Consider the following 15,482-nt stretch of genomic DNA (forward strand, 5'->3'; position numbering starts at 1 on the left):
AATTGATGAGTCCTTGGCATTTCTGGTGACATCTAATTAGATTTTGTTGGAGTTATAGGACACATCTAGAATTTGATTTCGATTCTCTGCGAAGTGAGATCGTGTAATGGCAAATACTTTTCCCTTTATAGGTTTCATTAAGCTCCAATGTAGGAATCTGTATACTCTGATCGTGTACGATAATAGCAGTTTAGATATAATGAAAGTGACCAACAGTTTACATAATTATTTATATATTTTTATAGTTTTAGATCATTTATATGTGTTTTTTCTAAGAAACTGTAGTCTCCTTCCAGTTGGTCTCCTGTCCTTCCGTTTTTCCTCCAGAGTTTTAAGACAGAATGCTATCCAAATTACTTTACATGCTAAAAGCCATCAATACCTACCCTGCTTCATTTGTTTAAATATGAAAGTGTTAATTGCTCAGTTCTCTGTAACCCTCCAGGCTCCTCTGTCTAGGGGATTCTGCAGGCAAGAATAATGGAGTGGCCAGCCATTCCCTTCTCCAGGGGATCTTCCTGACCCAGGGATCAAACCCTAGTCTCTTGCATTGCAGGGAGATTCTTTACTGTCTGAACCACCAGGCAAGCTTTGCTATTAATTAAACATTATTAAATATTGCCAATTTCCACCAAATGTTGTAGTAGAGCTGTGCTGGGCTTTGAGAATGAACAAGTGGAAAAGACTCACTCTGTCCTTGCTGCCATCAAGCTTATATAGATATATATTAATCAAATAATCACAATCATATAGATTTAAACTGCCATTGGTTCTTTGAAGGTAAGCTAGAGGATTTATTAGAATTTTAATACATGCCTTGAAGTAGTCTACTTTTCTAAGGAAGAAATGTAGGGAGGTAGAGGAATTGTGATAGGCGGAATCACATTGTGTTTGAGGGACTGAAATAAAGCTGTGATTTTTCTTTTTTCAGGATGAAAGATGGAGAATGGCATGAGATATGGCTTGCAAGTAGAGTAGGGCTGTATTGTATAGGACCTGCTAAGTCTTAAATTAAGAATTTTGAGGTTGTTTTCCCCTGGAAGTAGAAGGACATCATCATAGAGTTTTAATCACGAGAAAGATGGAATAAGACATATACTATGAATAGCATTCTTAGCACACAGTATAGTGATTTGATTGGAAAAGGCAACAGGAGAAACGAGCAGTCTTATTTGGAGAAAGGTGTTGTGGTGTCGAGGCCAGAGATAATAACAACTTGAGCTGAAATGATTACAGTGGAAACTGGAAAGAGTAAAACAGAATTTAGAGAGTTTTCAGGAAATTAAAAAGAATGACTTTATAAGGTTGAATCTGATTTTTGTATTCTCTTTATTCATGTCCAGTATTCATTTGCAGGCTTTTTGGTAGAGCAATTTGGTTGAAGTTTGAATTTGCATAGCCCTTGATCCAGCTTTCTGTGTCTATTCTAGAGAGGTATTTGTTGATGTGTAATAAGAGTTAACGTGCACGGACAGTTGTTTCACCTCTGTTTGTAGTGGTTAGAAACTGGAGACAGTCTAAGTACTCACAGAGAAGGAACATATTATCGAGTAACATTTAGGAATCCTTTGTAGGAAAATTCATATTAATTTAAGTTTAAAAAATTATATAGACATTGCTTTGTATTTATGTATATTTATGCCAGAACATAAGTATTCATGACAGTATTGATAAAACTTGATAATCTTGTTCTGCAGATTGAAATTCAGTGTTAGGGTATAGTGGAGTGAAACTCTTCCTTGTATTCTTATATCTTGCTTGAAATTAAAAAACATTTTTATATCATGTATTCTAATAAATAAGATACATATACTGATTGAAGTATGTTAGTTGTTTGTTGGTAATAGCTTTCATCTTTTAAGCTGGCTGAAGTGTGAAGAATTAAAAAACAATTGTACTTTTTTCTGTTGTCAGTGAACTATTGCTGAAGGATAAATTAATTTCACTAATGGGACACATTTTGTATCCTTGAAACAAATTTGCTTTTGTAGTTGCCTGGAGATTTCTGTAAGCATCAAAAGTACTAGTGTATTCTGTTCACATAAGAGAAATACTAAACATACTATTTGCATTCTGCTATCCTGCCTTAGAGATAGAGAATTCGCATTTACCTTGAGATCTAAGTGGACCCTACCACTTAATAGCTGTGTGAATATGAACAGGATTGTCAGCTTTTGAGATCTTACATTTCCTCATCTGTAAAACTGAGACATCAGTATGTTGTCTTAATAAGGTTTTGTGCATAGGTAATGTCTGTAAACCGGCACACAGTGTATACTAAATGGTCTGTTTGGATTATAGTGAGGAGAAGAAGCATATGATTTATTATTCTTAATTAAATCAGTGATTGAAAGACTACTGATACTGTTTCAGAAACCTGTTTTTATAAATATTATTGGACCACAGCAATATCCATTCACTTATGTATTATGAATGGCCATATTCATGCAAGTTGAGTATCAGATACAGAGAACTTCATACCATTCAGCCTAAAATATTTACTGTATAGCCCTTAAAGAAAATGTTTCCTGACCCTTGGGCTAGATCAGTATTATTTATAGTTTTAAATACCAAGTTGCCTTTGAGGGTTTGCAGACAAAGAAGGAACGTGATAATGAGAATATTAGTGACAGTAGTGTGTAGAGTGGCTTGGACAGGGAAATGTTAGAAGCAGAAAGATAAGTTGTGATTAATTCAAGAAGTTGTGATTATGGTAGTAATCATAAAAAGAATGAGAGACGAAATTAGTATATAGAGGATGACTCAGGAGGATTTTTAACTGATGGCCTAAGAGGAAGACTGATGTGGTTGTAGGTTTGAATAAGACAGGGTAATGGTGACAATAATAAGTTTATAAAACAGTGCAAATTTGGGTATTAATAAATTAGTTATTTAGTGATATTGCTGTGAGTAGAGAGCTAGAATTAAGTCATAATTAGACTTAATTTTATGTGTGTTATTTGGTGAATTTGCGATGGTATGCAAAGAAGTATGTTACACATGCAGTTGAAAATCTTGAATTACAGATAGGTCTAGTGATAATATACTGAAGTCATTTGCATAAAAGTTCCATATCAATTGGATGAGATCTCCAAGAGAGGTTAGTTTAAAGGGAGAAGAGCCAGATACTAATGAGATCTTCAAGGGATCAAAACAAAGAGAATGGAACTAAGAGCCTTCAGTGGAGCAGTTTCATAAATACTAAGTTGTGAGTTGAGTTTACCATTTGCTTTGTACCCTTCCTCTTATTTGCAGTTTTATACAGATACAGTGAGTAATACAGAATTCAGTGAAGATATTTTTGTTAATATCATCCATGTGTTTTTAATGCCATGCTAGGGCCAGTCTGTATTGGCCTGGAGAGCTGAATATTAAATTTCCAGGAATTTTGTGACCTTGTTAAGTATAACATGCATGCATGTGTGCGTGCTAAGTTGCTTCAGTTGTATCTGACTCTCTGCAACCCTATGGATCGCTGTAGCCTTCCAGACTCCTCAGTCCATGGAATTCTACAGGCCTGAAGACTGGAGTGGGTTTCCATGCCCTCCTCCAGGGTGTCTTCCCTACCCAGGGATAAAACCCGGGTCTCTTATGTCTCCTGCATTGCAGGTGGATTCTTTACCACTGGCGGCCCTGGGAAGCCCATATATAACATGACTTTTATGGAAAGTTAAATTATGCAAGCTTAAAATTAAATAAATCCTATTAAAAATAAAAGTAATTGCTCAAAACTCATCACTTCCCAATTATTTTACATCTTACCAATTTCTATGCTCTCTAGGTTTTTATTTACATCTATTCCATGTATGATGGAAATAACTTTGTAGTAGTGTACTACTATTGTTAATTACTTCTCAACTCTGTATTTTGTGATGTCACTTTGATAGTTTGAATTTGGTTGTGGTAAGAGTATTCACTTTATGAAAATCAGCAAACACTACAAATGAGGACTCAGTTTATTGTTTTGTTGTTTGTGGACTCAATAAAGTGATGGAGAAATTGTTAATAATGCAGATTAAACTTAAAGATAAATATCAGGTCTTTAGTCATTATATTATGATACCACAAAGATTTGAAGACATATGCTTCTAGTGTTCCAGAACTATTACATATGCAATTCAGTAAAGAAGATGCTCACAACGTTGAGCAATGAGTGACGTTCCAACAGATGGCTTTGTCATTTCTTTTACATTCTGTTCATTAAAGTGCACAAAGGTATCAACTGTCTTTCACGGCAGAAGCCTGTTCGTTCATCAGCTGAAACCGTAGGTTAGCTAGGGATACAAGAGTTTCACACAATTATTAAAATCATTTTATATGAATCTGTTAACTAGACAGATGCTCAAAATTCTCCATACCAGGCTTCAGCAATATGTGAACCGTGAACTTCCAGGTGTTCAAGCTGGTTTTAAAAAAGGCAGAGGAACCAGAGATCAAATTGCCAACATCCACTGGATCATCAAAAAAGCAAGAGAGTTCCAGAAAAACACCTATTTCTGCTTTATTGACTATGCCAAAGCCTTTGACTGTGTGGATCACAATAAGCTGTGGAAAATTCTGAAAGAGATGGGAATACCAGACCACCTGACCTGCCTCTTGAGAAATCTGTATGCAGGTCAGGAAGCAACAGTTAGAACTGGACATGGAACAACAGACTGGTTCCAAATAGGAAAAGGGGTACATCAAGGCTGTATATTGTCAACCTGCTTATTTAACTTACATGCAGAGTACATCATGAGAAATGCTGGGCTGGAGGAAGCACAAGCTGGAATTAAGAACGCTGGGAGAAATATCAATAACCTCATATATGCAGATGACACCATCCTTATGGCAGAAATTTAAGAAGAACTAAAGAGCCTCTTGCTGAAAGTCAAAGAGGAGAGTGAAAAAGTTGACTTAAAGTTCAACATTCAGAAAACTAAGATCATGGCATCTGGTCCCATCACTTCATGGGAAATAGATGGAGAAAAAGTGGGAAAAGTGGCTGATTTTATTTTTCTGGGCTCCAGAATCACTGCAGATGGTGATTGCAGCCATGAAATTAAGACGCTTACTCCTTGGAAGGAAAGTTATGACCAGCCTAGACAGCATATTAAAAAGCAGAGACATTACTTTGCCAACAAAGGTCCGTCTAGTCAAGTCTATAATGGTTTTTCCAATGGTCATGTATGGATGTGAGAACTGGACTATAAAGAAAGCTGAGCGCTGAAGAATTGATTTTGAACTGTGGTGTTGGAGAAGACTTGAGATTCCCTTGGACTGCAAGGAGATCCAACCAGTCCATCCTAACGGAAATCAGTCCTGGGTGTTCATTGGAAGGATTGATGTTGAAGCTGAAACTCCAACACGTTGGTCACCTGTTGCGAAGAGCTGACTCATTTGAAAAGACCCTGATGCTGGGAAAGATTGAAGGCCAGGGAAGAAGGGGACGACAGAGGATGAGATGGTTGGTGGCATCACTGACTCAATGGACATGAGTTTGGGTGGATTTAGGGAGTTGGTGATAAGCAAGGAGGCCTGGCGTGCTGTGGTTCATGGGGTCGCAAAGAGTCGGACACAACTGAGTGACTGAACTAGATAGAATTTACAATAAAAAATATTGTGCATTTTATTATTGTTTGTAAGTTGTGTGCTCTACTTCCTTTATATTGGTACTGTTTCTAATGACTTATGTGCATAGATTTTTTGAAGTGCCATTGTTAAACATTTACTAACACACTTTCCATTATTTTATGAAATGAGTAAAGTTCCTCCCAAGCCTTTATTTTTTTTATATTGAAGAATTAGTCTTTTGCAGTTGTATTTTGCATTTATATTTTCTATAGCAGCTGCCATTTCCACAGTCATTTCTTTTCTGTATTTCTCTGTTTGGAAAATCATTTTATTCATTGTTATGTGATATTAACCAGGGAGGGTAATATTTTTTTTTTTTCCCAGTGGGTTTTTTCATACATTGACATGAATCAGCCATAGATTTACACGTATTCCCCATCCCGATCTCCCCTCCCACCTCCCTCTCCACCCGATTCCTCTGGGTCTTCCCAGTGCACCAGGCCCGAGCACTTGTCTCATGCATCCCACCTGGGCTGGTGATCTGTTTCACCATAGATAGTATACATGCTGTTCTTTTGAAACATCCCACGGGAGGGTAATATTTTGAATTTGCTAAAGATTTTTTCTGAACATGAAAGTATAAACCACTTTTAATCAGCTATATGTGTACATACAGCAAACAGTAAGAAAGCTAGAGGAACAGAGCTTCATTGTATTATTAATAGGTATGTATTTATTAATTTTTTCACTAAAATAATGTATCATATTTTCTAGAGATTCAACTAATGAGACTACTGCCCATTCTGATGCTGGCAGCGAACTTGAAGAAACAGAGGTCAAAGGAAAAAGAAAAAGAGGTCGACCTGGCCGGCCTCCAGTATGTATATTACTTGTCATCTTTGTTTCTATAATGGTTATTGATAATGAGGTATTTGTTAATTATAATACTGTTAATACTTTTAAAAAGCTCACTGACACATTAGAATGTCTTGGAAACTTTGCTTCATAAATAGGCTTAGCAGTGGTTAGAAAAAGAAAATTATAGTATCTTTTTTGCTTTCCGTGTCTCTCTTACAAATAAATGGTAGTCCATGTGAAGGGATTGGGAAGATGATTGACATGGAATGACGTGTAGTTATGATTTCCTTGCTTTTTATTTTTAGATGCAGCTCTCATTTCTTGTGAGCTCTTTAAGTATGCATTTTTGTAGTATTTGAGTTCAGTCTCAGAATATATTCTCATTGCACATGATTGAGAAGTTTAGAAAAGCTCTACGTATTCTTACTGTATGGTATCTTTATGTCATGTGAGTACACAGTCATTTAATTTAAAGTAATACTGTCAGACAGTAGTATCAATGGTATCAGTGGGTTAAGGCTTGTATTATTTTATACTCACCTTTATGAGTATAAAGGTGAGTTGACTTTGTTATTGCAGTTTTAAAATTTTATTTTATAAGAGTTCTTATTATGGAAAAATTTAGCCACCTCCTATGGAAGTCATAATAGTATAATAAACCTTCCATATAAATCTAAGGTACAGCAGTTATCAAGTCATTGCCAGTCTCTTTTTCCTGTGTTATTTTTGAAGGTCATTCTGGATAGCATTCCATTTTTGAATATTTCAGAATGTATCTAAAAGATAAGGGCTTCCCTTCTCTCTTTTTTAAATATCACTCCATGACTTAGCAACTAAAGAACAACAACCAGTATCATTCTCATAATGCAAGATGACAGTATTTTAGTAAAATCACCAAATACATTTAAAATTTATAATCATCTCATAAATATTATCTTTTAAAAATTAGTTTGTTGATTTGACTCATGATCTACCTATCACAATCAGTGGCTATGTTATTTAACCAGTTATTATATATATATGTCCTTTGTAGTGACTTAAAAATGTTTTTTATGTTAATTTTGTTCTATCAATATTTGTCTGTTTGCCACAGTTTCTTATTCGATTCAGTGAAACTCCATAGCTTTTACTTTCCAAGACAGTCTAACAACAACAAAGAAAGGGGTAGAAGGGTGACTTCTACAGTTTTCTTTACACTTGATTTTATCTTTCGCCTTTATGTAAAGTAAAAAAATAGTGGAGGAAAAGACATATATTATAGACACTCTTTATAATCCTTAATTTTGTAGAAGTATTTGATGCTATGGTATTCCTTTAAAAAACATTTTGGGCAAAGTGAGAGTCTTGTACGTAGAAGCAGTAGACTCTTTTAGTTTGTCTTACTACCATATGGTTTTTCTTTCTTTTTTTTTTTTCCTCATTTATTTTTGTTAGTTGGAGGCTAATTACTTTACAATATTGTACTGATTTTTGCCATACATTGACATGAATCAGCTATGGATTTACATGTGTTCCTCTTCCTGACCCCCCATCCTGCCTCATACGGTTTTTCTAAGACTATTGGCAAGTCACATTGCTTTCTCTATGATTCATTGTTTATAAGTACACATTTTGAAATAAGACTATAAAGTTTCTTGAAAATAGTAGAGTAAACTGCAAACATGATTGCTTTCTTGAATTTGTTCCCCTCCAATTAAAATTCTTAATGATTCAGGTTAAGTGCTGTCTTCTTCAAGAACACCTTTATTATTTATTTTCCTAAACAGAATTTATCACCCCTTCAGCAGTCTGTTGTATTGTTTTTTATAACCTATTTAGTTTTGACTTGTCTACAGCTATATTCATGTAATGTTTTGCTTTCCTGATGAAAAGGAGTCTGTGTATCCAAATGCTTAGCTCTTTTGTGGTTAGAAATAAGATTTTATTTTTAGTGAAATTGGCTTTCCTGGTGGCTCAGACTGTAAAGAATCTGTCTGCAATGCAGAAGACCAGAGTTGTGTCTGTGGGTAGGGAAGATCCTCTGGATGAGGGAATGACTACCCCCTCCAGTATTCTTTCTGGAGCGTTCCATGGGCAGAGGAGCCTGGTTCGCTGAGAGTCTGACACGAGTGAAAGACTAGCACTGACTTTAGTGAAACTGCTACTACATAATCTAATATGTAAATAGTACATGTTCATCCCATGTTTCTAGAATGGAAAAACTGTCAACCATCATAGGATAGTAGCATTCTAGAGACATGTGTTAGACTCTAGTCCTTATATTCACACTGATTAGTCACATAGCTTTTTATATTTTTACCTGACTCAGACCCATTTCTTAACCTTGGAAACAAAAGAGCTGCCTGAGTTTCTACTCTGGGGTTTGTACTGCACTGATGTTTTTATGTTATTTAATCTTCACACCAGTACTGTTAAATAGGTCTTGTATGCAGTTTACAAAGTAGAAAACAAAAAAAGAAAGTGGCTGAGATCACGTTGCATAAGGAACAAAGCTAGAATTTAAATTCATAACCTACCTCCTGAATTCTTTCCCTCAAGAATGCCAAAACACCAAGATGTTACTTAAAATTGAGAGGTATAATTGTCAGAATGATCATATTTGAGTTATGCCACAGTACCTGTTCTGAAGATGGCTTGGGCACTTTCCATCAACTGGCTCCATTTTGAACAGTTCTAAGTTTTGGTTGATAAACTCTTTGTTACTGCTCATTCTTGTTAAAAGGACTTCATGGATCTCTGATTTTACTAGTTTACTCAGTGAAATGAAGAAAAGTTGTATAAGGACCTCTGCCTTGGGAAGCATTATTTTCCTTATTTCTAAATTCTTAGTAGACATCCCATTTTTGGTGTTTCTTTTTAGTATGTTACTTCAGAGACTTTTCTTACTGAACTGTTATTTTGCAGATGTCCTAATTCGTACTTGTTATTATTGTGGCTGTGAAAGGATGATGCTATCCAAGAGTTTCACTCAATATATCAGATGATCTGGAAGACCCAGCAGTGGCCACAGGACTAGAGAAGGTCAATCCTCATCCCAGTTCCCAAGAAGGGGTAGTGCTAAAGAATGTTCAAATCATAGGACAGTTTTAGTTATCTCCCTTGCTAGTAGGTCATGCTTAAAATCTTGCATGCTAGGCTTCAGCATTATGTGAACCAAGAACTTCCAGACGTCCTCGCTGGGTTTAGAAAAGGCAGAGGAACCAGAGATCAAATTGCCAACATCTGTTGGATAGTAGAGAAAGCTAGGGAATACCAGAAAAAACATCTGTTTCATTGACTGTGCTAAAGCCTTTAACTGTGTGGATCATAACAAACTGTGGAAAGCTCTTAAAGAGGTGGAAATAGACCATCTTACCTGTCTCCTGAGAAACCTGTATGTGAGTCAAGAAGCAACAGTTCACACCCTGTATGGAACAACTGATTGGTTCAGGATCGAGAAAGGAATATGACAGGGCTGTCTGCTGTCACCGTGTTTGTTTATATGCTGAGCACATTATGAGAAATGTGGGACTGAACCATTTACAATCTGGAATAATCAAAATAGACAGTAGAAACATCAACAAACTCAGATATGCAGATGATACCACTCTAATGGTAGAAAACTAAGAGGAATCAAAGAGCTTCTTGATGAGGGTGAAGGAGGAGAGTAAAAGAACTGGCTTAGAACTAAGTATTAAAAAACTAAGACCATGGCATCCAGCCCCATTACTTCATGGCAAATACAAGGGGAAAGGTGGAAGTAGTGACAGAGTTCCTCTTCTTGAATTCTAAAATCACTGCAGATGGTGACTGTAGCCATGAAATCAGAAGATGTTTGCTTCTTGGCAGGAAAGTTATGACAAACCTAGACAGTGTTTTGAAAAGCAGAGACATTACTCTGCTGATGAAAGAAAGAAAGAAAGAAAGTTATGACAAACCTAGACAGTGTGTTGAAAAGCAGACATTACTCTGCTGACAAAGGTCCGTATATTCAAGGCTATGGTCTTCCTACTGGTCACACATGGTTGTAAGAGCAGGACATAAAGAAGGCAGAACACCAAAGAATTGATGCCTTCAATCTGTGGTTCTGGAGAAGACTCTTAAGAGTCTCTTGAACTGCAAGGAGATTAAACTAGTCAAGCTTAAGGGAAATCAAGCCTGCATATTCCTTGAAAGGACTGAAGCTGAAGCTTCAGTGTTTGGTCATCTGATGTGAACAGCTGACTCATTGGAAAAGTCCTTGATGCTGGGAAAGATTGAGGGCAGGAGGAGAAGTCGTCATCAGAAGAAGAGATGGCTGGATGGCGTCACCGATGCAATGGACATGAACTTGTGTAAACTTTGGGAGATGGTGAGGGACAGGGAGGCCTGGTGTGCTGCATTCCATGGGGTTGCAAAGTATCAGACATGACTGGGCAACTGAACAACAACAATTCTAATAATTATTGATCTCCAAACTAACACTGTATAATATCAGGTTTATTCTACCCCTGTGATTGTATTAGGAATTAATGGACATCGTTTTCTCTGTCTACACCATCTCTAAGCTCATGTCACCCAGATTTATGTCTCCAGCTTGGACTTTACTCTAAATTCCAGACCATATCTAGTATGCATTGAGAATCATCATTTAGCTATTTAATGGTCCCAAGATATTTAAAAAAACCAAACTTTCACAATTCCTGCCCCCTGCTCAGCCCTTTTCCATAATGGCAGCTTTGTGCTTCTAGTTGCTCAGCTGTAAACCATGCAATCATTGACTCTTTCTTTCCCAGCCTATATCTAAACCATCAACATAGGTTGTCTAATTGATTTGCAAATTGCATCTGTCATTTTTTTTTTACTGTGATGCTGAGTTAAGCCGCCATCATGTGCTTTTGTTGAAACCTATCATGTGTGCTCCTGCCTCAGAGTCCTGTGTCATCTTTTCAGTGGGGTCTCCCTTATGGATGGTATCTAGAATTGCATATCTTCCCTCCTACTGCAAGGAACTTTTTTTCCTCATTGTTTGTGTGTGTTTATATTCTCCCATTTTTGTCCTCATCTTGTGTGTGTGTGTTCTCCCCTTTCTCTGTAGTACCTATTGCTGTCTAACATAGGATGTCCTTTAGTTAGTTATTCATTGTCTGTCTCCCCCTGTTAGAAGGCAAGCTGCTTGAAGTGAGGGATTTTTATCTGGTTTGTTTACTGCTGTATACTAGTATTTGACTTCAGTGACTGTTTATTGAGTTAATGAATGGTGTTTAATTTTGTTAAATCATCACTCTTTTTTTTTCCTTAGTGTGTAAAATTTTTTTAATTTTGAGATAATTTCACTCACAGATGAATTCCAAGAATTCTACAGAGAATTCCTGTGCAGATTCTTCATGCATATTGTCCAAATGTTAACATGTTACAATGTTTGCTTTATCATATTCTCTCTCTCTCTCTCTCTCTCTCTATATATATATATATATATATACACACACACAGATGCATAAATGTAAGTATACATTTATATGTACAAATCTGCTATATACCAATTATTATTTTTTAACTCTTTGAGAGTAATTTGTTGACATGATGCCACTTTACTCCTACTACTTTATTTAGTATACATTTTCTTAAAATCAGATATATTTTTCTCAACCACAGTACATGTTTGAAAAATCAGGAAAGCAGTATTTGTATAATACTGACCTTAGGTACATAAATTTTATTCAGATTTTGCCTGATATTCAAGTAATGCCCTAAATAAAAGAAAAAAATAGTTTCTTTCACCTTGGTTCACGATCCAATCCAGGATTTCATGTTGCTTTTAGTTGTCATGTAAATCAGCATAACTGTAACCTCACCTGTCTTTAGTCTCTGGTTTAATGTTTTATTATGATTTTTGTTCTCCATTCTATTTAAGTGAGAACCAGTACTTATATTCTTAACATTGTTTAACTTTCATATTTGCGTAGGCTGAGTAGGAAAAGTAGAAAAAGAGATACAATTTTTACTTTTCTGTCCATATGTTTATACACATAGAAGATTTAGCATAGCATATGCAACAATGAGTGTCAGAAGTAGAGGTTAACAGGTGAATATATTTTTGAAAATCAGATATTCTAAATTCCTTGGTACTTTTGTTTATAATGTTACAAATTTTATGATCTATATTTTATAAACTTAAATCACTGCATAGTATTCTGCATGTAATTATCTAATTTGATTCCCTATTCTTGAACATATCTGTTAAAATTTGCTTACTAATTTAAACCATGCAGACATAAACTTATATCTCAAGAATAAATTTTGTTCTAGAGCCATAGATACTTTTTAGTCTAGATTCTTAAAAGTAGAATTTATTACTCAAAAGATATGCTATATATTTTGAAAGTTTTTGATGTATGTTACTGGGTTACTTTTCACACAACAAAATATATGGCATTCCCTGTCTTACTTTTGAGTATACTGTTTGTTAAATCTTTTCTGATTTTTAAGTACTGTAATGTTTCATCAATATGTTCTGCAATAGTGGTCTTTTGTGTTTCTTTTCTGAATTGCCTATTGGTCCTTTTCCATACCACTTTTTCTGTTTTTAATTTTCTAAACAATTGAAATATCTTTTAAAAATAGTTTTTGTAGCTTAAGCCTACATACTTTTATGATCAGTTTTGGAAATGTAATTATCAGTTGGATTTGTATCTATCTCCTCTTTGTCAAATCAGCTTTGTTGTTTTATTTTGAAAATGTTTTCATTGAACATTTCTTCTATATACTAACATTTAGTTCTGGCTTCCTTAATTATTCTAAAAGATACCATAATTTTTCCAGGAATCTAGAATTAAAATAGCAGTCACCATTTAATTTCCTCATCCCAAATCCCTCCCCCTCCATCCTATATGTAATGAGATTCCAAGTCTCATGAATTTTTGTTTCATAATGTCTTATACATCTGTCCCTTTTGTTACATTTCCAATGTTCCTTTCTTCAGGCTTCACTTTATAGGACTTTGTACTGTTACCTTCTTGTTTTTAAACTTTTCCCTTTTCCATCGTATTTTTTTAATTACTGCCAAGTTGACCCTTTTCTTCTTTTAAACTTGTTTGAATATTAAGAAGCACCTTTTTATTGGGGGTCATGTTCTTCTAACTTATTTTATTGTGTTTGTAAACTCATAACCTTTTATTTAGTCAAATACATCTCTTTTGTCCTTCTGTATATGGCTTGTGGTTTTTCACTTATATACCTTAGCTCATGGTGTTTATTTTCTTTTTGAAATCTTTGTTTCCTAAATTCTGTTCATGCTAATTAACTAATTTTATTAATCTTATTTAATTGACCAAGTCTCAATTTTATGCTTATCTCTTGTGTGACTTCTTTTATCAGTCAGTGAAAGTTATTTTTCCTTTCATAGAACCCTTCCAGTACTTATCTTAAAGCAAGTTTCCATGAAAAGTCCTTTTTTTTTAATATACTGTAGTTTACGGTAGTTATTTGTGTTTCTGTTTCAGTTGTTAGTTTCTGAAGATTTTACATTAAGCTACCCCACATATGTTGATATTCATTATTTGTGAAAGGATGGAGATTACTTTATATTCATACCTCATGAATAAGTTTAGGTTAGGTACAAAGAATGAAAAAAGTCAGTTTATCTCTCTGTTTCTTAAAGTTTGTAGAAAAGTTATTGTACATATAGACTGCAATTTATCCTGTAGAGAACTTTTGGGATAGAGTAGTTTTGAATAATCTTCTTGTCCAACTATGCCAACTTAAAATAGTTTACCAGAAGTGTGGATACACATTTAAATTAAGTAATATAGAGTTGTAGTAAAGCATTTGTTCTAAAGGTTGGTCTGCTGCTGCTGCTAAGTTGCTTCAGTCGTGTCTGACTCTGTGTGACCTCATAGATGGCAGCCCACTAGGCTCCCCTGTCCCTGGGATTCTCCAGGCAAGAACACTGGAGTGGGTTGTCATTTCCTTCTCCAATGCATGAAAGTGAAAAGTGAAAATGAAGTCACTCAGTTGTGTCTGACTCTTAGCGACCCCATGGACTACAGCCTACCAGGCTCCTCCATCCATGGGATTCTCCAGGCAAGAGTACACTCTGACATTAAATTGCATCATTTTCACAAAGTGAAGGATGTATATAGCTTTTTGAATTCCTGAGTCTGTTTTCCAGAAAATTCATTACTTTATACGTTGAGTCAGGGTTTGTTTTAGGAAGTTGTCCCCCACTCCCCCACAGATATTCATTCATGTCTTTTTTCCCCACAGTGTCCCTTGAATTACCTATAGCAGTGAATACCTGAACCCTGTGTACCATAGATATCTCACTTGAACTATATGGTTTATGGGATTTGAAGCTTCAGTGTCCCTCCTCCACCACCAAATGACAGAATTGTATTAGGATATTGAAAAATACATTTTAAACACTGTGAGTTTTTTGAAAGGTATGTGTGCTGCTATATAGAAGGATCAACTATTTAATATTTTTGGCACATAGTAACTGGACAATGAATATAGAAAGAAAAGTTGTGTTGAATGAGTGAAAGAAATTGTCTTAATATCTTATATTCTGTAGATTGAATCAATTTGAGCATGTCTCTTTGCTCATGATTAAATTCACGTTAGGCATATTTGATAATATTACCACTTCCTGTCACTTGGGCTATTAAGCATAAATTCTTAGAGGTAGAATAAATGAGCCTCTGTGAGATAAGACATTAGAAGCTAGCCATGCATGCTCGGTTGAGGCACATATTTGGAAGGAGGTCCACTTTCCATTAGTGGAAGAAAGATTTACTAGGCAGGTAATAGCTGGGATAAATGGAGTAACCTGACCATCTTCTACCAGGGAAACTGCATCTCTAGAATCATGAGCTACATCTGGGCTAGAGCTAGCACCTGTATTGCCTGGCAGCCTGTTATGAGGGCCCCATCCAATAGCCTGGGATTCAAGGATAGGATTTCAGTCCCTGAGACAAAGCGATAATGGATAGGACTCTAGCTCCAGGGAACTGGGTTACTGGCTAGGTTTCTAAGGCATTAGTAACCTCTCAATTAAGGCAAAGACTCAGTTTTTTTTTTTTTTTTTCTATTAACTTATTTAAATTGAAGCATAG

At 35.5% G+C, this 15,482-nt stretch overlaps 1 protein-coding gene across 1 annotated transcript in view; it reads left to right on the forward strand.

The window, feature by feature from the left end:
• STAG1 (stromal antigen 1) overlaps nt 1-15,482 on the forward strand; it is a 496,183-nt gene that overhangs the window by 139,079 nt on the left and 341,622 nt on the right. The window contains exon 3 of the mRNA XM_043474336.1: nt 6,328-6,430. Within this exon, the coding sequence (XP_043330271.1) occupies nt 6,328-6,430 (103 nt within the window). The remainder of the gene's footprint in view (nt 1-6,327; nt 6,431-15,482) is intronic.

Source organism: Cervus canadensis, chromosome 7, assembly GCF_019320065.1.
Source record: "Cervus canadensis isolate Bull #8, Minnesota chromosome 7, ASM1932006v1, whole genome shotgun sequence".
Classification (NCBI taxonomy): Eukaryota; Metazoa; Chordata; class Mammalia; order Artiodactyla; family Cervidae; genus Cervus; species Cervus canadensis.